Here is a 24138-nt window from a genome sequence, read left to right on the forward strand (position 1 = left end):
CACCTCCAGGATCAGAGAAAGCTTGTAAAGCATTTAGACTGCTGGTAATTGATGTTAAGTGACATGCAGGAGGAGCACGTTCTCATGTGTCATTGGTGAACGATTTGACCGACGCGCTGTTCTTGAACTCTAATGGACGACATGTGTCTCTGGCTCAGTGGTCATTAACCGCGGGTCTAATGGAAACATTAGCCAGATAACCTTTTGATGCATTGAGTGGTCAAGTCATTCTTTACGTCCTCTTTCATGTGCCGTTCCTTCGTCTTTCTCGGTTTTAACTCCTATATGTCTTATTATGGCCCACAGCGTAGAGGTTAGCGCTCTTGCCTTTTCAGCAAGAAGACCCAGGTCCCTGGGTTTGAGCCCCGGAACAAGGGCCTTTTTTGCAAGGAGTTTCCATGTTCTCTCCGTGTGTGCGGGGGTTTTCTCCAGGTTCTCCGGCTTCCTCCCACAGTCCCAGTAGAACCTTTTTATAAAGGTTCCACCAAGAACCCTTTTAAAACCCTTTATCCAGGAAAGGGGTTTTAAAGGGTTCTCTGGATTAAAATGGTTCTTACTGGAACCATTAGTGTTACCAAGAACCCTTGAAAACAACTATCTTCGGGAAAGCGTTTTTCAGAAGCAAATGGTTTCCAGGTAGAACCTCAGCCTTAATAGAAGGACCATTTTGGAACCCTTATTTCTAAGAGTGTATATGTGGCCCTGCGATGGACTGGCGAACTGTCCAGACTACGGCGCCTCCCAAGGGACAGGATGGGAACAATTTTTAGAACAAACCTTTGCTTTCCCTCGCAAAAATGTTGCTCTCCCTTGAGAAACGTTTGTTTCCTTTTCCCAGCAGGAGGCTGCGAAAGCTCCATCCGGAGTCTGAGGGTGGAGCTGGGCAGGGGGGGCCGCAGAGAGGGAGGGTACACAAAAGTTATTATAAAGATTCGCTCTAACCGTTTTTCCACCCTGACCGTAGGGGGGCCTCTGTATGAGAGGAAGTGAATTTACTGAACAGTGCAAAGAAGTGTGCCATTACATTTTAGTCCTGCAGTCAAGAGAAAAAATCACTCAGAAACCTTAGGAAGCCAATGATCAGGTTTCCAACTCCCCTATTTGCTGCACTAACACTGGCCCTAAATGAACCTGCTAACTGCAGTGCCGCTTTAACAGCTTGTTGTTCTCTGCAGTTAGAGTCCCAGGGTAACTCTGGATTAGCTCAATTTGGAGCCATGGGCTGAAATATTTTCTGAACTGAAATGTATAATTCATGTTTTTATATTTACAGATCCAGAGGGAATAAAGCTGTAGAGTGGAACAATAAGCCACATAACTAATTTAACATTACATATGGCACACCAACTGTATCTCCATCACGTTTTTCTTTATTTTTCTTGTGTGCTTTTTTTTTTTCTCAGTTTCCATCCCTGATTCCATGTTAAAAAAAAAACTATTCTGAAAAATAATTGCTGGTGGTCTTTTTACTTACAAGCAATTAATGTGTGGGATATTAGTGTACATTTTGCTCAGACCTTTGTCTCCTGGGATACAAACACATGCAAACTTCAATCATAATGTGCGTCTACCACTGCCACAGATTCATGTTGCCATGTCAGATGTATTAAGATTAAAATACCAAGAAGGCTTAAAGTAAATTATATAAAAACAGAATCTAATCGCACGCACGCACACACAAATATAGATGTAGATATACGGTGAAAAGCTGTGTGTCCCTTGTGTGTCTGTGTATATTTGTTTGTGTCTGTGTTTGTGCTGTTGGGGGAAATGTAGGTAAGACCCTTTGAGCAAGTCATGTTGTGCACGTCAAAGCCCATTACACACACAGTGACAGATCTATCAGCCAGTCCCAGGCCAAATCTATGAAATAGGCTGGAATTCATATCACATCAGTACAAAGATCGCCATGGTCTCAAAGGGATCGGTAATCAGCAACGGGGGGGGGGGGGGGCGGGAAATAATAAATTTTCAAAGGAAAAGGCTTTAGATCATGACACATGACCTCTAAATGGCAGCACCAATGGCATTTTCTGGATGGATGAGAAATATTTTGTCAGCAAAAAAAAAGAAAGGAAGACACACACTTTCCACACGCTTACCTGGAATATGGCTATCCAGGCGTAGCCAATATTGTCAAAGTTAACAGCTCCTTTGTGAGGGTTGAGGCTTCCGGGTCGACACACATTATAGTACTGGTTCCAGTTAACGCAGCCGTTCACGCTGGCTCCTCCCACCGCGGAGAGCGATCCAATGAGAGCGAAAGAGCTTTGACGCGGCGCTTCCCGCGAACACTCCGCGCTGCCGTTGGAGAAGGGCGGCACGTCGTGGCAGCGCAGCATCCCGTTCTCGCGGGCGGCTGAGCAGATGAACGGACTGTCTTCGCCGTCCTCGGACATGTAATACGGACTCAGGGACAAGTTGTGCATTCTGGTAGGAGAAAGAATCATCACAAAGGTGTGTAACTTTGTCACCTCGAGCATCTCATGTATTTATTGGGAGTCAAAACTGTCTTTGCCCAGTTTATTCTCTTCATCAAAAAACTCATACACTTCATTTTACATTGAGGACTTCAGTATTTGGCTAAATCCCATTTCCGCCACTGCTTTATCATCTTTTTCTCACTGCCTCTCTTTATGCATTACCTCAAAGAGCGCTGGGTCAAATAAAGTACAGATGAAGGAACAGAATATCCGTCTTCAGAGTCATATCCTATATCCTCCCTCATTTCTTCCAGAGGGTGATGAAATGAACATCAGTGTGACAAAATATCACGGGGAGAAAGACTTTGTCCTAATGATATATAAGCAGAAATGTCCACTTTATGATACCTTGCATACATATTGCTTTCAGAATATGACAAAATTCACTCCGTCTGTGAACAAGGCATCTGGGCAGAAACCATGGCGACAGCTGTTTTCTATAGAGTGGGTAAATACATCCCACAGTTGCTTATTTATAAGTTCCTCTTGGAGTAAAGAGCCCTCCACAGCGGTAAGTGTTCCTTTATATGGAGTGAAGTGCCAGTGGGAAGAGACCAGTTTTGTTTAGTTTTTTTTTTTTCTTTTTTAAGGGACTAACTCAGACTGTCAGATTGTCTGCGCCCCGCCACCCTACACTGTTCCAGCCGTTCTTGCTATTCTTGTATCCTGTTGACCTGCTGCCAATACGTTTATGTCTCTACTCTCTAGTGTTTGTTTGTTTTGTCTGACTTCTGTCTTCCTGTAGTGGCCTTATTTTTGTCAAGTGCCTTTTTTTTTTTTTTTTTACAGTTGCTCTCCTTGGTTGGCCATGTGAGATATAGTGACACTATAAATGCTGACTGGATTGTTTTACACCTGGCTATGAACTATTAAGTTACAGCACTCTTTTCTGTTTATTGCCTTTGTCTAGTTCTTTTCCAATCACAGAAAAGGGTTCTGCAACATTACCTACAACAACCGTCCAAGGAGTGTCCCCATGTGTCAGTCAGTGAGTCTGAAGTTCTCGATCTCTGTCTTGAGTGTTTTCATGGTTCTTTATCCAAGTATTCTTGTGTCTGGTTGCAGAGACCGTTAATAGCGTTTGTCTCGAAACTACATTTGCTGTCATTATTTTCAACCACAAGACCAAATGGGATCATTTACGAAGATAATGAAAGTAGTGCAGCTTTTTTCTGCATCTGAGACAATATTGGATTTAAATATTAGCGGCAAGGAAAAATACATTTGTGGATTGTAACATATTTATGGAGCATGGTAATCATATGTGCTTTTTTTTCCTGTGGGTTTAAAATATTAAAAACAAATAAAAACTCATATTTCTCAAGCTCTCATAGAGTTGTGAATGCAGTACACTCTTAGAAATAAAAGTGCTAAGTAGAACCATATAAGGTTCTTCGGCTTGTCCTCATAGGAGAGGAGAAATCTTTTTTATAAAGGTTCCATCTGGAACCCTTTTGGAGGGTTCCACCAAGAACCCTTTTAAAACCCTTTATTCAGGAAAGGGGTTTTAAAGGGTTCTCTGGATCAAAAAACGAGTTGAAACCTTGAAAAACCCTTTCTTTGGGAAAGGGTTTTTCAGAAGCAAAGCAGGTAGAACCTCAGCCCTTGTAGGGAACCCTTATTTCTAAGAGTGTACCAAACAATTTCCACTCACTTGTTGACACAGCGTGTATAACTGAACAACAATTCTGGTTCTCAGTGGTCTGCTGCTTTGTCTGGCCTGAGCAGGATAAGCTTTAAATTCATTTGGGATTTTTATCACTTCATTACATAAAGTCTGAAGTGTTTCCTAGGATTTAGTCATTTCTTGTTTTGCTGATAATTTTTTAGGCTGAATCTTCAATTAGTTCTTCACTTCCAGGTACGTTAACCATTTACTTAATACATGTGTCATTTTGAATGTCACATCCTTGGCAAAAAGGGAGGGATTTAATATCTTGGTTTAGCTGATTGAAAAACTAAAGTATTAGTCCGTTCCAAATTAAAGTTCAATATTAGATTTATCAAATAACATTGGGCTGAGACTATCTTTGCATCTGTGTGAGGTCATACAGTGCCTATGTCCTCAGGGCTGTATTTGAGTAATTTTCTGTATTTTATTTCAAGGCAACTGAGTTATCATTTGATAGCTAATTTCTTTCTCAATACTTTGTTTCAGTCATCTCTTGCCGTCTCTGAACTTAATACGAGCAATATTGCGCATTGGAAGTTACCTGGAAACACAGCATCACAGAGGACCAGATCACTTACGTTATTATATCCTCGTCTCCCAGGAAGCAGCGGTTGCGCAGAAGTCCTGCCCACAGCTGGACTCCCACGATGCCAAAGATGAAAAAGACAAAGAAGCAGAGGAGGAGGACATTTCCTAACATGGGCAGAGTGTCCAACAGCAGTGTAACCAAGATCCGCATACCTACACAGTGGGACACAGAATAAAGCTGAAATCAGGTTTGGGTAAAATATCTGGGAAAGTATCTAACTGCAACTTTAAGTTGTGATGCAGCTTGTATACTCCTACAGTGCAATGCAAGGAAGAGGAGTTAAAGGTATGAATTGTTTCCAACATTAACAATTGTAGCCTTTTGCAATTTGCTAATCACTTCGTTTCAAATTGCAATTTCAATTTGTTCAGGCCGAGACGATGCAGCAGGAAGTCTAACCATTCCTTTGCATATTGCACATGCTCGCAAACCGGCACTGATGTCGTGAGCTTGGAACCGACTAAATTATGCCCACAGCCAATAGAATTACAGGAGGACACAATACTGAAGGTGACAGTTTGACATTATTTCATCCTCTGGGATTTGAACCTGCCTGATTTGAACTTTCCCGTGGCTAGTGTTATCTAACCACATGTGTTCAGCGTTCATCTCCAGTTGTCAGACGTGTTTAGCATCAGCAGAGTCAGAGGGTCCAGTCCCTGCAGTCATCAAAGTGTGTTCTGTTCCCCTTCACATACAGGACATCACAGTCTGGTCACACTGACCCACACACACACATGCAGTACAGTATGGATAGTGATCGTTTTCAGGATTTTCGGGCAAAATCTGCGCTAAGCTCAATGTGCTGTTCGTCAATTTTCAGCTTGAATCATTCCTCTTCAAGGATCTTTTTTTCCATTCTGTCTAGATTTTCATCTCAATACATATTCACTAGTTATATGGTTAAGGCTGACAGTGGTGTTGTATATAATTATTAATATGGAATCACAAAGAAAAAATAATAAGAGACAGCAAAGTCAGAGTCAAAGAAATCAAAACTTCAACTGCCCCCACTTAGCGGGAGCGACTTATCAGTATTAAGTGTGTAAACTTGTGTGTGTTTGTGTGAGCTACACAGAGTGTGTCTATACGACATCTTTTCAACACATTGATGTAGCAGGAAATATGCTAGTATTCTTCACTGTGTCAAATCAATCCATCATTGATTGATTCCTGTCGTGATTACTCACAGTTTTTGTGTTATTATCACAGCAGTGAAAAAGCACCGGTCAAATAAGGCTGCAAATACTGAAATAAGGGACAGCTGGAGAAAGGTTCATGACTAACCTAACAATTCAGCTGCAGATTGAGAGCACGTTCTTCCATCTGTATCTAATCTATATCTATTTTTTTACGGTGGCCCTGAGGTGCAAAACACAAATGCAAAACAAAAAACAAAAACGCAAATCAAAAAACACAAATGCAAATCACAAACACAAATCAAAAAACACAAAAACGCAGCCTGACTTGCGTTTCCATTTTGAGTTAATGTTTTTGTGTTTGTGTTTTTTGATTTGCATTTGTGTTTTGTGACTTGCCTTTTTTGATTTGTGTTTTGCATTTGTAAATTGTGATTTGTGATTTGCGTTTGTGTTTCTTGATTCGTATTTTTTGATTTGCCTATGTGTTTTGTGACTTGCCTTTTTTGTTTTGAGTTTGTGTTTTTTGATTTGCGTTTGTGTTTTGTACCTCAGGGCCACCGTTCATTTTTGTTCACAGTGAACCCTGATTACCTTTGCCAACTGATAAATCCCTTTTTGACTATTCCTGCTTCTTAAAGTGAATTTTGATACTTATGTCATATCCTTTTACTTAAGTAATATTCTAAAAATTGACTCCAACTTCTGGTCATTTTCTGGTACTTTTACTCAAGAATTCCTTTTAGGTACTAGGTATACTAGACTGCTGCTAACTGATATCCCTTCTGTGTTTAGCAGCCCACAGGAAAATGTGTTACTTAACCGCCTTGTTGTTTCTAAAAAGGTGTGTCCTCTGGGGATGAGGGATGAACGCACACTCATAAACACACACTGACCTCGATGCTTTGGCTGGGGCCAAAGTCCACGAATGTCACTGTTCGTCAGTGTTTGTACAGACTATGAACATAAATGCACTGGTATCAAACCTCCGTGCTCAACAAACATTTGAAGATCACCTGCTTTGGTTGCGTGAATATGAGTCTGTGTCCGTCTGTAAACGCTATGATATCAGCCACATGTAGAGGAGTGACATTTTCAAGATTCTGGACACACTATACACTTTGTATAGCTTAGCTTTGTATTACTAGAACAGGGGTAGTATTTTTGAAAAATTGTGCTTCCCAACCTCGGTTTCCCCTGAGTTGAGAAATGTCTTAAAAATAACACTCTTTTTTTTGTTACGTGGCGACCAGTGACATTTTGTCCTGCTCGCGTAACTGTTAGTGAAGATGGCGGCCACGGCAATGCTAATTCCGCACTTTTTAGACGCACACGTAGGGGCATGGGACCTCATTTCGAGAATGTAAATGTAACATGGTGTAAGTGCTGCGTTACTAGGTGACACTGTTGTATTCAGAGGAATTCATATTTGAGTTTATTTTTGCGCTCTTATCGTTATTGTTTATGGTTGCTAATTTTGTTAGCTCCCGGGCGCTAGCTGCTGTGAATGTGCGCCGTGTACTCTGCAGCCGATGTGTTGCATTCAATGTACGCTGTCTATTCTACAGTGCCTGCTGTTGAGAACACTGAGATTGTGCTGAGGAGAATAAACTGTTGGAGTAGCTGTGGGAGAGTGTGGGTTACATAAACAGTGTCCACCATCTTTGCTAACAGTTACGCTAACAGCGACAAGTGTCACTGTTGTGGGCACGTAACAAAAAAAAACTTGGGGATAGTGAGGTTGGGAAGCACAATTTTTCAAAAAAAAACACCCCTATTTGTACCTGCAGCCAGAATTCTGCTCTTTTTTTATGTCAGTCTTCTGTACTTTTAAAAGTGGCACATTTTTGCATTTTTTGGGACACAGACATCTCAAACTAAAAGCAGTAGTGCGAGAGCAAAGTGATATACTGAAATCCACTGCTTTGACCAACACAGAATGGGTTTCGAGAGGGATTTAAAACAAACAGAGTGACATGACATTTTACTCCCACAGTGACAGTGCACTCTGTCAAGTTAGGCTTAATCAAACTAATTAAATCGAATGGCACACAAGTCACAGGCTCAATGGAGAAGGATTGAGGAAGTCATACATTTCGACAATTGATTTACCTATATACAGTATAACCAGTATCATATATCCACCCCCCAGTGGAAAATATGTGCAAAACTGTGTGTGTGTGCATTAGTCAGTTGGCAGACGCTTAGCAGAACCTCTTCAAGAAGCAGCTTTACACACGTGAAATAAACAAAAAGTTCTGCTTATAGTAACTAGGCTGCAGCACAGAAATGCACTTCACTTCTGTCCGACAAATATTTCCTAGCCACTTAAGCACAAAGACAAACAGAGAGGGCAGAGTGGTAGCAGAATGGTCAGAGACAAACGAAGAGATGTTCAGCAGTTAGAGGAAAAACTTGAGCCCGTTCTCTTGGTCAGTTGAGCTGGCTCGTAACCTCAAAAAAACGCAATCTCTGATAAATAATAATAAATAAATAAAACAAAAGGAGAGGTAAAATATTCAAAAATGAAGGAACAAAAGCCAGTCTTCAACACCCACTAGGTCTCTCTGGTTGTGTGTACCTGTGATTACTTTGGTGTGAGGGCTTTGAGGTGTGTTTGCGCTCGTCTCTGTAACGACGACGACCTTGAATGCGTAGCCTAAGGTGACGCCACCCATTGTCACCGTCGCTGCTGTTCTCTCTCCCTCGTCCTTCTCTCCGTCTACCCTCGCTTCGGGGAGTGACTGAAAACTTGTTCGAATAATTCAAGTTTGGCTTCACCCTGTCTGTGGCTGTGAAGATTGTTTTCTCAGGGGTGCTGTTAGTTTAGCAAAAAGGTCAAAGCTAATGTGAAATTTTGTTTTTTTTGTCCTCATAGACGTAAACAATCTCCGTGTGTGTGTGTGTCCCTATGTGTGAGAGTTTGCTGCTGTGCTTTGTGATTGTGTTTGGGTTGTCTGCAGCACCCAAAGGCACCCCCCAGCACTCACACATCCCATAGTTGTAACCATAATAATAAGTCTTATTCTCCAAACACATTATATAGATAGATAGGTAAATCTTAATCTAGCAAAGTGGGGTCACCAAATGTGATTCTTTCAAACTATGCATTTTCTAGCCGGTTGATATTAGACTTAAACAAACAGAAATCCCCGTTTCTGAACCTGTTTGAGAGGTGTACTGAATGAAATGACTCACGGCAGCTCGCAGCACGAGTCCGGAAAACAGCTTGGCCTCTTGCCTAATGTATGCTGGTTAGTAATATTGCACGTTGTTATGACACCATTGTCTCGTGATCCTCTTCAGCCGTGGATTCATTGCCACCACTGTCGCCGCGCTTTTAGGAAAATGACAAATTATGTGCAAGTTCTCACTCACGCCGTTGGCACAGCTCAACCTCTGGAAGTGAGATTAAAGGCAACCATCGAGTCCGAGTTTATCAGTCAACTAACTGTTAAGTGGCAAAAGATAATATTTACCTGTAGGTTTATGTTTGACAAGGCGACACAAACGACATGAGTTAAGTTGAAGGTCGAACTTTCAGGAAGTCCCAGTAGTCTGATGATAGTATTTTAATATCTTATACAGTTACATTTCCCCCTCCTTTAATAGGCCAGTATTGGGACATTAAAGGGGTCATATTATATCCTATTTCGCCAAGTTAAACTAGTTCCCTGGTGTTCTAATGAACATGTTTGTGACATGCTTTAGCCAAAATACCATAAGGATGAAGCACCACAGCAGTTCAATCACTCTGCCAAAACAGCCCTTTTCAGAACACTCTATTTAGTAGTATCTCTTTAGGTCCACCTTAAAAAAAAGTAAAACAAAACTTAAGGGACAGGAAATAAGCCACAGAGGCTACTGGGAGCTAGCAGCAGTTAGCATTTGGAAAAGTCTCTAGCAGGCACATTGCCGTCATATATAACATGTATCCAGTGGACAGATAAATCTTCTGAGGCTGGAAGTTTGTGTAGAACTCTGTGCTGCACTGTGGAGCCAAGAATAGAACTTTTCTTGGACCGGTTTTTGGATATCGTTTGCCCTCGCCAGCACTCTCACGTGTTTTACGGACAAAGCGGAGCTCCATGAGACAACAATTCCAGGAATTTAGCACATTGTGATATCTTTTTTCACACTTCGCCAACTGGCAGGACATCCAGAGTCCCAAATATAAGGATTTAAGTGATTAAAAAAGTTGATTTTGCATAATATGTCCCCTTTAAAGTGTAACTATGCTCCTAAACAATTTTTTCAGTTGAAAAAAAGGTGTATATATGGGTATCTAGTTATGTTTTTTATTAATTCTGGTGCAAATAATAAGTATTGAAATTGTACACGTTGCAATAATAATCAGCACCACCATCAAACACCAGCTACTGCATTAAATCTTCTGGCTTTTTTTAGTCCATGCTTATATTGTGTGATTCTTCATGAATAAATTGTATATTCTGGTCTTCATTGGTGTGAGTCACCAGCAAAAAAGTAAACAATGGGAGGTAAATAACACAGGTTTATAACACACATGCTTATTAAATTAAATGGGAAATACTCATTTCATTCATCATTTCATTAAAAACAATACTAAAAGAGAAGAAGAAGAAGAAAGAATTGCTAAATATGGACTTACTTGGAACTCTGTTGATGGCCCGTAGCGGCCTGAGCACACGGACGGTACGAATGGCTGACAGACTGGCATTATGGCCGTCCACAGAGTACTCCATCATCCTGAAGCCACAGTTTCAGTCAGAGAAAAGCAGGGGGAGAGAGGGAGAGAGAGTGTCAGTTCACCTTCATTTTTTTTTTTCCAACCCACAGAAGTAGCAGCATTTAGTCCACCAGTCTCTGACTGGTTAGAATGGGCTGCTGACAGCTGTATTTTCAGACTCTACAGTTAAAAATACACGCCATTGTTTATTCAGGTGAAAATAGATTTTTTGCATTGAGCTCTTTTCCAGCAATGTCCTGAGAATACAGTCAAAACAAGATAATACAACATTAAAAAAAAGGGCAATCCAAATGACGAAAAGGGAAGACAGGGCAGAAAAACAAAAACACAGAGACAGGTGTATGTCTAAAATAAGCGACTTATAAGCAGCAGGAAGAGTGAGCAACAAACAAAGAAACACAACTCTCCATAATTTAATTTTGATTTGTGCTTTGTTCCACTTGTTTGGTGCAAATAATAAAAAAAAAACAGATAAAAGCTACTTTCCCAAGCTTTGTGTGGACGTGGGAGTTACACAACATATAAAGTGATTTGAGAGGGTTTGAGGACAAATGGATCTCAGAAGACCTAATAGCATTGTTTGATATTATAATAATTTAAATAGATTCATTATTGTCAGGGCTTTTTTTTTTTTACATTGCTTGTTCCACAGATGATGAGCAAGTATAGTATAGTATAGTATAAACTGCACAGAAATATGCAGAGTACATAACATTAATTCATTCATCTTCTACCACTTTATCCTCCCCATCTATCGCAGATAGAGATTAGTCGTGTCTTTTTGAAGTGTTCAATTTATAATTCTAGGCCTTTGTTTGCTGCTCAAAACAGCTGTCATTAAAGACTGAATTTACAATGTAAATGTGCAGCGTTCTACTCTGCGGCAGCCTGATGTTCCTTATTTCCCCAAGAAACAGAAAAGCACGGACCACCTACAAAAATGTAAAAGGACATTTCTATTCTTGTATTCACGAACACACCCACAGGTACAAACTAAGCACTTCTATCGTACATCTTTGTCATATGTCAGCCACAGCTCCCCAGGCAGGAAACTGTGTGTGTGTGTGTGTGTGTGTGTGTGTGTGAGTGCATTAGCGTGTGTACGAGAAAGAAATTGCTTCCATGCTTGTCTGATTGTTCGGCTTCATGTTCAGCATCGGGGTAACAAGGATAAATGAAATGTTATTTCATGCTAAACAGTTATTATCAGTGGGATAAAATATGTAGCAATTTGTGGCTGTGAGCCAACAAAGCATTGTGGGATACTAACCCTGCCATGACGATGACAAAGTCAAGCTGGTTCCACTTGTCACCGAGGTAACAATTGGGGCCGAAAATTCCCAAGGCCACCATCTTGATGACCATTTCCACAGCAAAGAAAGCAAAGATGCAGTCGTCCAGTGCCTGATGGTGCATGAAAAACAAAAGAAAGATAAAGAAAAATAGGTTAGAATTCACTTAAGTCTCATCATTCATATTTTAAAAGAAACTGAGCAAGTGTGGGTGGAGGTTGTTCTTGTCTCCATTACTTAAGTTTTATTCCTGCAGGAAACAGCTTGGGCTTAGCTTGGTTGTGGCGGTGGTTTAATTATTTAGACATTTACCACAGCAAGAGGAACATCTGTGAGGCCAGACTTAACAAACATTTTGTTACAAACTGGACTTAATAAAGGTTCTGTACTGAAAATTATGAATTAAAGGTGCATTAAGTAATAAATCTAAAGCAACTGGCCATAAAATCTTCCTAATATGTCACAGAGACTCAGGAATAATGTTCATATAACAAACTGAACTCACCAACAACAACAGTACAGACAAAATATTTGCATTAAAAAAAATATTTTGCAGACTGCAAATCATTTTTATGTTTTGAAATCATGTTTTGGCATGTGGCGCCACCTACCTCCCTCTACCAATCATCGCAATCAGTAGAGTCTCAGCTGCCGAGCAACCACGGGTTGCCAGTTACGTCAGAAAACGAAACCTAAAAGACCTTGGTATTTTGAATTTGAATGTAGTAACCGTTTTTGGCCACATTCTTACATATGGCACCTTTAATACCCACATATTCATCATATAACATATATATATATATATATATATATAGAGCCCAGTAACACTGACCAGTAGGATGCGGCACCACTCCGACTGGCAGGCGACATCCTCGCAGGGCTGGAACATCCCCAGAGTCACACAGTTGAGCAGGATCACCAGCATGGACACATGTTCGAACCATGTGCAGGAGAAGGTTAAGGTAAAGACACTGAATGTACTTTTAAAGCAGCAATGACGCATATATACGTTTTTTATTTATTACAAACGAAGGAAGCAAAGCAAAGGGGGGGGGGGGTCCACTTATACTGCATAGCACTGTTGAATCCCAGTGGGATTGAATGAGAGGCATGTTCCGGCTTAAGCTGCAGTGATGCATCACTTAAGGGAAAACGGCCGCTTCGGTCAGACGCAGAGAGCAGGACCCTTTACTTCCTGTCACTCTGATACTCGTCTTTGTCAATGTCAATGCAAATAAATTAATAAATAAATCTCCGATACAGCAAATACTTGGACGTATACACACGTACACCGCTACTATTTCACATAAAGCAGGTTTGTTCTTGCAGTACAGCTCTAACAAATAACTGGAGACAAGGTTTCAGTATGACGTGAGACAAACAATAGACCAAAGATCCACCATTAGAGCCTGGGAGTAAACCATCAAGGCCCCATAAACACACTGTAAATGGATGGTACAGGAAGTTTTGTGTGAGCCTAATGCACTCAATTGGTCTAATAATGACCCAGTGGGTTGGGCTGCTAGTCTTGATTACTGGCTTTTATACAAATAAACATTTTAATGGATCCATGTTGTCTACTGTATATCCTGTTGTAGCGACCGCTAATACTGACTAACGACCGAGGCAATTGTCAAGAGAAGACGCTGGTGAGTAACAATAATGGATTGTGATTTTATTATCCTGTATATATGTGGCAATTCATGTAAAGAAGTTAAGAGAGAAAGTATTTACAGTGTGACGAGATGGAATTCCGCTTATATATGAATGTCAGTTGTCGACTGTGTGAGCTGACTATAAAGTACTTTTGAGCAATACTTCGTTTTGTTTCAATGTTTTTATTTCTGTTTATCGTCTTTGTCAATTTAAAACGATGATTTGTTATCCTTTTAAAGCTCCCATAGAGTCATATTGCACATATATGTGAGTTATGGAGGTCTACTTCCCTACATTAACTTGTTTTTATGCTCAGAAACCTCCTAGTTGCTGCAAACGAGACGATCAAAATCTCTCCTCACTGAAGCTCTTGTCAGCCGTGCTGTTTCAGACTGAAATCTCACCCCCAAAAAACAGACCAACGAGAGCTTTCCTACTGTCTTGTGATTGGCCAGGTACCTGGAAGTGACGTAATTAGCTCTCAGTCAGCTCTCAGAAGCGCAGCTCCCCCCTCTGGAACGACGGATGCATTGCTACTCATTATCAAAACACTGTTAAATGGCTTCGTCACGACTCCCCGCCGCAGTCCCTCATTCACCCCGAGTCGGACTCAGAAGACACTGTTGCAAGTGAAAAACCTCCACAACGGACATTCTTCTTCTTCTGCGGTTCAATGTACGCAACCGGATGTGCCCGGACTAGTGCCAGGAGCCGGAGAATCCACTGAGGATCCTTACGTAGAGCCCGAGAACACAATAAAACCTAGCGTTGTCAGCAGAGGCTGAACTGTTTGTTTCAAAACTTTAGGGCTTCATAAACGAGGTAATAGCGCAGATTCACACCAAAAAACCGAGTTAATTGGAACTTCTGGTCTAGGGGAGCTTTAAGAGTTCCAGTATAGAGTACAACATGATAGTAACTATAGGCTTTGTGGCTTTGTTTATACCTCGCTGCATCGACAGACTTTTGAAAGTGTGACTGTCTGTATCGGAATTCCTTTGATGCCGTTTAACCAGAGCCATGAATGGCACCTACAGCATATCCACAGTTATAATAATAATGTGACAATTCTCTGGCAAAACTGGAGTATTCTATTCTTTCAATTTAAGAGGGTGTGGAGATGACATGCACAACCTGCAGAAAAGTCTTCATTACTTTTTAAGTTTAAACCAAGCAATAAAAGTACAGCCCTAATATTATATGAAAGCTACATATCACTGTGGTTCTTTTGCAGCAGACATCTTAAAAAAAAGCATGAACCTTCATTATATGAAGAGAAGCGGAAATATGTGCTTTAAGTAAATCAAGGGCTATAATGAGAGAACGGGTGATAAGGAGGACATAAGGAGAACAGCAGCAGGAATGAGTCCTGAATGTTTCCCCCAAATAGGAAAAGACACTGATGCTGCTGTTTTTCTGCTTTGTTTTGGCTTCGGGCCCAGACATGCACACACACACACACACACACACACACACACACACAGAGCGAGAGGAAGATACACACACACACACAGCAGTGATCTGGTGAGAACACTGAGTTGCAGTACTTAAGTATTCCCAGGGCGAAAAAGTGTGTTCTAATTAGAAAAGGAGATAAGGCAGAAAAGAAAATGGTGACCACCAATGTCTTCTACATTATTCACACAGAGATGCAAACATACTGATTCACAAAACAAACAAATGCAGACGTACATATTATGTGTAAAATGATGTCAAATTGCACACGGGCACACACACACACAAACTTAAAGAGTTTGAATCAGCAAAAAAGAAGTTATTAGAAAGTTGGACTTTTTTCTGTTTCAGAAAAGAGCAACTGAGGCTAAAGTTCTCGCCATCTTGGACGTATCTTGCTGAAACACCTGCAGATTGTGAAGTGACACGCAGGCAGGAATCCATCTTTTGTGTTTCTAATTCATCTGTTCTAAACAATTCAGGCAACTGAAATGCGTTAATACGTTCCCTATCGGCCCTGCTGCCTCCAACACGACAGAGGATTTCCCTAAAACCTGGCAGCCAGCACATACATTGTATGTCAAACCACTCAAAACACACAACAAAAATGTGTTTTCTCTTCACTGAGGAAGGATTTCCACTGTCCAAACTGTAAACTGTAACACTCATCTAAGCAGGAAACTAATCCCTAATCTAATCTCATTTCACAATATGATGTGGTGGCATTGTAATAATGATGGAAACTGGGCTTTCGCTCGTATTACAGGAACAACCTGCCATTGCTGTGGTATGCAGCAGATGGGATATTTAAGTCAACAGATAGCACAACAACTACTGTGGGAGGCAGAGAGGACGCTGATTATCCTTTTGCATACACATTTACAATAAAACCAGACCAGGGGCGTGTGGATGTTAAACATTTAGAACAACTATGCCAGACAGTGTGAGCAATGAGAGCTTGTCCACTTTGGAGTACAAGTTCCCCACTGGGGACAGGTCAGGGCTGTTGCTTGTGTCGGTTAGTTGTGTATTACATCAGTGTTAAACATGTGTTGTGTTGCTCTCAGGGGAGCAGCAATAAAGCATTGTGTTAAGCTGTACAGTAATGTGTTGTTTAGAGTATTAAAGGTCCCGTATTATGTAAAATCAACTTTTTAATCATTTAAATCCTTATATTTGGGACTCTGGAGGTCCTATCAGTCGACAAAGTGTGAAAAAAGATGACACACTCATGTTTTTGTGGTCCTCCTCACTCTAAGTACAGGAGATATAACACGCGATGTTGACAAATCGCTAAATTCCTGGAATTGTTGTCTCGCTCCGCTTTGTCCGTAAAACAAGCAAGAGTGTTGGCGAGGGCAACGGTATCCGGAAACCGGAAGTCCGCGAAAAGTTCTATTCTTGACTCCCCAGTGCAGCACAGAATACATGTTATATATGACAGCAATGTGCCTGCTAGAACCTGTAAATGATCACTTTTCCAAATGCTAACTGCTGTTAGCCCCCAGTAGCCTCTGTGGCTGATGTTCCTGTCCCGTAAGTTTCGTTTTTACTTTTTTTTTTAAGGTGGACCTAAAGAGATACTACTAAACCGAGAGTTCTGAACAGGGCTGTTTTGGCAGGGTGATTGAACTGCTGTGGTGCTTCATCCTTATGGTATTTTGACCAAAGCATGTCACAGACATGTTCATTAGGACACCAGCGAACTAGTTTAACAGTCCTTTCAGGAGTCCTTTCACACAAAAAGAAAAAAAAAACAAGAGAAAACACAATTCACATGTCACATGGAAAACGCTTTGAGCCAGTCTGTCGCGACATACGTCCGCACACACTACGTAAGCAGTCGGAATCTCCCTCCCAGATGAAAGATTCGATAATCTGCGGCAGAATGAAAAGGAGAGATTTGAATATTCAGAGGATCTTTTTCTCTGTCGTCGCTCTCTGTGTCCCCGTGCTCTGCTTTCTCTAATTCCTCTTTTAATCTCCACAGTCAACACCTCCTGAGCCCCCTTCTGTCTCCCACACACAAACACACACACACACACACACACACACACAGAGACGTCTATATGCACAGACACATATTAATGTGTCCTAGAAATCGATCTGTACTTTTGCCGCAAAGCCTGACTCGTAGTAAAGGGAATGAACAAAAACAAACACTGATTCTGTTGTTTTTCAAGTTTTCTTTGGATTCTTGTGCATGCAAACGCGTACACACAAGCACAACATTTGTGGGTGAAGTAATGCTGTTACAGGCAAGATCGAATAAAGTGTGCCGTTGGGTTGGCTCCTCTTCTCTGGCAGTGACAAAGCCAGGCTTGGCATCAGAACGCTCCAGGTCTCACTTGTTAAGGTCAACTTGTGCCTCAGCATTCTGAGCGATCAAACAGGTCTTTGTCGAGTCACACTGGATGAACTGTAGGCTATCGTGAGGATTAATAAGTCGAGCAGTAAACAAGCTTAATACCATTTATCCACAGCTCATAAAACTGAACTCATTAAAAATTAACAGTTGCTATGTTTACATGGACACAAATAATTGGAAAAACTCTGATCATGACTTCCTGGTTCGGGTTATCACTTGTCTGTTCTATGTGAACGTAACATATTGCAGATATGGCAGAAGCTGGAGCCGATGGTGTTTTCTTATTACAGAAAGAACTCTACTGGATTGTAGTGCAGCGTTGTGGCCGAACAGTGACAACAATTTGTTTATGATACAGGCAGACGACTCTGCAAATGTCACAATATGTAATTTTGAAGATTGCATACGCACGTCATAATTGGATCACTTATTTTTACATCCATGTAAACAGAGCTGTAATTTGTAATCAGTATGATTTTAATTGATTTTATTTATAGAACCGTTGTAGCAGCGCAGCCACGTTCACGTTATTCCAGCAACAGTTAACTGGTCTGTCTCAGTGTTACCGTTCATTTCTTAGGTGACTTTATTTTTATTTAGCCGATACGCGACAATGCCAATAGTTGTGCAACTGTGACGACTACAGAACAAAGAGTGACATCTTAATTTAGAAAACTTACGGGACAGGAAATGACATCAGCCACAGACGCTACTGGGAGCTAACAGCAGTTTGCATTTGGAAAAGTGATCATTTACAGGCTCTAGCAGGCACATTGCCGTCATATATAACATGTATCCACTGGACAGATAAATCCTCTGAGGCTGGAAGTTTGTGTAGAACTCTGTGCTGCACTGTGGAGCCAAGAATAGAACTTTTTGCAGACTTCCAGTTTTCGAATACCGTTGCCCTCGCCAGCAGAGCTCCGCGAGACAACAATTCCAGGAATTTAGCGCATTGTGACGTCCCAAGGAGTGCGGAAGTCAACATTGCGTGTTTTATCTCCTGTACTTAGACTGAGGAGGACCACAAAAACATGAGTGAGTCATCTTTTTTCAAACTTTGTCGACTGATAGGGCCTCCACAGTCCCAAATATAAGGATTTAAATGATTAAAAAGTTAATTTAGCATAATATGGGACCTTTAAACAAAATTCATCCAATTGCAAATTTTGAGCCGATTCAGACTCATTCATTTTTAGCAGAACTTTTGCTTGCTATTACTTTAAACCAGTGCAAATCTAATTTAATAACCATTTAAATTGCCCTGATTTAAAAACAAATGGATGATTTAAATACATAAAATCTATTGGACACAATAGTATGTCCATGACTGGCCTACCTTTGTGCAAACGTGAAGCAGATGAAGCAAAGTTAGTGTTATTTGTCAGATATTTACATAAATGGCACCAAACTCTACTCTGCAGGAGTCGTACATTTAATTTTACAAATCCGTTTTGCAAAAATTAAAGCAGCAGGGTGCAGACTAATCTTTTTTTTTTACTCCTCTTTTGTAATCAGTGTTCTGTCGAGGACACATATGCAGTATACTGTCATGTTGGTGTGCAACAGCAATTTGTCTTTGTTCAAGGGCAAAACTTAATAACCATATATGGCGTGCATTCTTGAGATTAGAGGAAGAGATGTCAGAGCTGGCTGAAAAAGCCTGATATGAAGCATAAATGGTGCTCATCTGTCGCTGCACAATGGCAAGCGTTTGGCTCACCGTTCATCTGCAGCATCTGCTGTGAAAACGTATGGAACAATCAGCGCCGTCCAAGGTAAACAAGACACAGACGAGCCACAATGCAACGCTAAGCATTTGTAAAAAAAAAAAAAAAAAAGCCTGTTAAGTTTGTACTGCACTGTCATAACAAAGTCTCACACCTACAGTGACTGTGATAACACTTACACACACGCACTCAAGGAACATACACACAATTACAAATGCATAGCAATTGTACACATGATGTGTACACTAAGGATGGTTCTGGTGTGCTATACATTTACTGTATGGCAACACACACACACACAGTATAAATACAGTATTTAGACACAGCTGCTGATGCAAGACATTTAGACTATTACACATACATGGATGTACACAGGCATGAATACACTGGAGGCACCTTACAGTACACACACTTTGGTAGTGAGGACCAAATCCCTTATTCTAAGCCATGTCTTAAAAGCAAGTCTTAGCACTCCAAAAGTCATTTAAATTTGTGAGAATTTGAAAAAATGTCCTCACAAGGACAAAAATTGGTTGGACACTTCAGATGAGTTATCAAGTCAGTGTCAGTGTATACAAGGGGTGGCAGCAGAGAGCACAGGGCAAAGGCAGAAGGATTCAGTGAGCAGTACAATCAATTTTCATGATGGTTCATCCACAGTAAGTGCATTGCTACCCAACTTAAAGGTCCGATGCATAGGGATTGGTGACATACAATGGTGTCAACAACAGATTGTAACAAATGGAGGACTCCTCCGCTCACGCTTCCCTTCCCCTAGCCTGTCTGGGAACTACGACGGCCTCCTTTTGCATGCCAGAAAGGACATCATTCTCCATTTGCAATACTTCACAAAATACACACACGCTGGCTTGTTAAGACTGTTGAGTTGCTATAGAAACATAGGCAGTGCAAGATAGTGGCCTCCGTAAAAGCAAGGTCCTAAAGGTGCCTAAAGTATGTAGAGTCAGTTATACTCTCATAAAACAAAGACACATAGATAGGCTTATTGATACTTAATAAATCTGGAAATGATTGGTGGTATGGGTAGTACAAACTTTCTTAAAGGTCCCATATTATGCTAAAATAACTTTTTAATCATTTAAATCCTTATATTTGGGACTCTGGAGGTCCTATCAGTCGGCAAAGTGTGAAAAAAGATGACTCACTCATGTTTTTGTGGTCCTCCTCAGTCTAAGTACAGGAGATAAAACATGTGATGTTGACTTCTGCGCTCACTGTGGCTTCACAATGCACTAAATTCCTGGAATCGTTGTCTCGCTGAGCTCCGCTTTGTCAGTAAAACACGGGAGAGTGCTGGCGAGGGCAACGGTATCCGAAAACAGGAAGTCCGCTAAAAGTTCTATTCTTTGCTCCACAGTGCAGCACAGAGTTCTACACAAACTTCCAGCCTCAGAGGATTTATCTGTCCAGTGGATACATGTTATATATGACGGCAATGTGCCTGCTAGAGCCTGCAAATGATAATTTTTCCAAATGCTAACTGCTGTTAGCTCCCAGTAGCCTCTGTGGAAGATGTCATATCCTGTCCCTTAAGTTTTGTTTTACTTTTTTTTAAGGTGGACCTAAAGAGATACTACTAAACATAGAGTTCTGAACAGGGCTGTTTTAGCAGGGTGATTGAACTGCTGTGGTGCTTCATCCTTATGGTATTTTGACCAAAGCATGTCACAGACATGTTCATTAGGACACCAGGGAGCTAGTTTAACTTGGAGAAATAGGGTATAATATGGGACCTTTAAATATTAGGCACTGTAACATAGCTACTATTTGAGTTGAATAGGTGCTATGTACAGTATTACTGAACTTTATCCATGCATCTGCTCAACAGCTGAGCTCCCTTAGCTCTAAATTTCATCTGTTTATAGAGCTCAAACATATAGACCACATGTTCAGACAAGATGTTTATGTTTGATTGACGGTACGAAATACGACCACACGATGCATGCTGCACTTTGCACTTTTCTAACATTCTTCTTAACATTTGGTTCTGTTTTACCACCTTAAACCCGTGCACAGGGTCCAAACAGCAGCTTCTCCAGAAAAAAATCTAGCTTTGAAAATTGGTCACAGTTCGCGGTCACAGTATACAGAGCCCACCCCTGACTACACTGCCTGGAGCTTACTGCCTGCTGCTCTCGTGTCAGATGAAATTTCTCAGCCGAGCAGATAAATTTCGACCTGTCTGTTTTACTTTGTTTTGCCTCATTCTTATGAATTGGGACCTAAATGAGCGGTAGCTGGTGTTGGAGTTTCAGATCAGCGACCAATTGTAGCACAAGGCCTGGGAGAAATCTATATACGCGCACAAAGGGAGAGACTTGAAGGGAGAAGCATCCTTGTGTGTAATCCTCAAAGTGCAGCTTTTCAGACTCACACCAATTATAAACTGGAGAGGAGGGAGCCCGAAAAAAAGAGGAGAGGGGAAAACAGGGTGAGCTGTTGTGTTCTGTAAACACACTGACATCTTCAATTAGAACTGAACGAATCCGTACTCCTAAGCACCAAGCCTGTGTAGTTGCTTTGATGTGTTTCTGATAATATTTGATCATTTTAGCTGTATGTTTTTTTATGTGTGTAATGTATTCTATTTCTTATCCATTTAAATATCAAATAGGGCTGCGATAATTATTCAAAATAATTCATTATTAATCAATTACTGGATTAGTCAGCAACTATTTTAGTTACTAATTAATCCGTTTGAGTGTATTATGGATGGAACACAAGTTTCCAAGATTCCAGCTTGTTGGTCTGGTTTTATCTGCTCCCTGTGACAATAAACTTTTTTTTATTAATCAATAATGAAAATGATCATATTTGCAGCCCTACTATCTCATTTCAAAATAGCGCAGGGATAATAAGTTCATCCTTGCCCTGAAAACAAGGTTAACTCCATCCCATCCCATCCCTTACTTTCCCTTGACTCTCACCTTCACCCCTTCTCTGTTGATTCTGCCATCACCTCCATACCTCCACTGTACATCACATTACCCGCCCTCTGTCTCTCCTCTTAGCCTTTCACCTCCTTCTATATCTCAGCATTCCCCCCCCCCCTGCAGACGCACACTTCTCATCCTCAAGTCCATCCCTCTTTCATTAGAGGAGAGCAAACTCAATCCAATCAGATGAAATAACCTAATCACATTCTCTAAGCGGCTTATTCAGCAGCGTGTGTGTGTGTGTGAGTATTGTTGACGTATTTCTGATGCATGTTATATTGAGCACACCATGATAAACTGTTTTCTTCTGTCCTTTCTGCTTTGTATATTGTAACCGTACACCAGCTGGCACCATGAAGCCCACCTGACCAGTGTATTATGTCTTTTCAAATGTCAAAGTACTGCACAGACATCTTGAGGGAAGGTTGGTAAATGGTTGAATGGATGTATGAAGCACATGGTTGGTAAAAAAACAAAAAAACACAGGGACAGGGTTTCATCTTGCAATCGCTTAAGTTTAAGTAAAGACAGAGACTGAGTTTGACCAACACGCCTCGGCTACCACTGAAGGTGCAGCTTCATCACCATTTTACGAATGTACAGTCGATAACAGGACGATCGCTCTTTCCGTAATTGCAGCTCGCAACCAACTGCATGTGTCACAATACTATTTCGGCGTCATCATGATCGAGTCGTCGCACGGTGCAGGTTTCACGAGCCCCCAGATGGGTAAAAACCCTGAAGCACATTCAAGCGGGGACGATTAGAAACCAAACCTCCCAAGGAAACTGTGTTGGAGGACTGAGCCATTGCTCAAAAACCATGGAAGTATGAACCGAACAATGAACGATGGAATGGAAAATCGGTGCACTATTTTGCAAGACCAAACTCTCCGGGACTTTCTTTTTTTATGCAGGTAATTCTTACATTTTACTGGGTGGATTCCACCCTTACATAGCAATAACAAATCGATGCTTTTTACTAAATTAATGCTGTTTTATTGTCAGACAAAGTGGCAGGAACATTGTTGACCCAGTTAAAGAATGAAATACCTTAGTGGACCTTCAACAATTTAATACTTGTCATTTCAACCTAATGAGAGCTCAGGTGTGACTCTTATACTTGATATTCATCTCAGGAATTATTTTCTGATATGCTATGAATATGTGACTTTAATAATAGAAATTCCTTCCTTCATTCCCCTGTAATTAGCTCTGTAATTAGCCCCTCAGTTTCTCACTTTCTTCCTGTTTACCCTCTTATCTCAAAACTTTGCTGGGAATCGCTACTCCGACCAGAATCTGCTCTTCCTCCACTTCCTGTTTCACCCCCCCCCCCCATCCCCACCATCTTCTCACTCAAATCTCTCCAAGCTCCTCCGTCCTCACCATCTCTGCTTCTTCTCCTTCTCCTCCTCTACTGTACGCCTCCTAGCGATCTGTGTCCCTCTGTCAACGTGGCAGTGCGTCCAAACCGGTCTCCAAGCCATGTTTGATTGGGATGATTGTTCATTTATTTCACCATCTGCCACAGATAACAGACGCGCCTGTGCGCAAACACACACACACACACACAGACACTCACACACACACACATTACCTCAAACATAAAAGAAAATATTTCCTCACTGCTGCGTTCACAACTTTAAGGATCTTGCCAACACAGTGACTAGTCGCAGAGCCGCATGTGTCTCGTGTGTCCACTGTGTGAGTGTCTTGTTTATGTGTGAGAATGTGTGTGTGTGTGTGTGTGTGTGTGTGAACTCCAGATTGGCTCATCTCTGTGAAGTCCCTGAAGAGGGCACGATTCAGAAACAGAAACTCATAAATCAGCCTGTCCCTGTACTTGCTCTTCTCTCCCTCTCTTTCTTCCATCTCTCCATCCTTCCTCCTCCAAACACCCGCGAGAGGGGGCCGAGGCAGCAGTGACGCACTTACACCAGGATTCCCTCCCTGTCTCTGTTTCTGCTGCAAAGCGCATCACCCACTTCTTTTCCACAAGATTTTTAATCTACCGACGGCAAACCGAACATAAAGAGTTTGTTCTCTGCTCAATGTTCATTCTCGAT

The 24138-nt window shown here is 41.2% G+C and overlaps 1 protein-coding gene across 1 annotated transcript in view; it reads right to left on the reverse strand.

The window, feature by feature from the left end:
- The window catches only part of cacna1ha (calcium channel, voltage-dependent, T type, alpha 1H subunit a), a gene marked incomplete at both ends in the record, with an annotated part of 108432 nt that overhangs the window by 40087 nt on the left and 44207 nt on the right, over positions 1 to 24138 (reverse strand). The window contains 5 exons of the mRNA XM_083896901.1: positions 2103 to 2430; positions 4734 to 4896; positions 10514 to 10611; positions 11883 to 12016; positions 12737 to 12875. Of these exons, the coding sequence (XP_083753027.1) occupies positions 2103 to 2430; positions 4734 to 4896; positions 10514 to 10611; positions 11883 to 12016; positions 12737 to 12875 (862 nt within the window). The remainder of the gene's footprint in view (positions 1 to 2102; positions 2431 to 4733; positions 4897 to 10513; positions 10612 to 11882; positions 12017 to 12736; positions 12876 to 24138) is intronic.

This window comes from Microchirus variegatus, assembly GCF_963457635.1.
Source record: "Microchirus variegatus genome assembly, chromosome: 10".
Lineage (NCBI taxonomy): Eukaryota > Metazoa > Chordata > Actinopteri > Pleuronectiformes > Soleidae > Microchirus > Microchirus variegatus.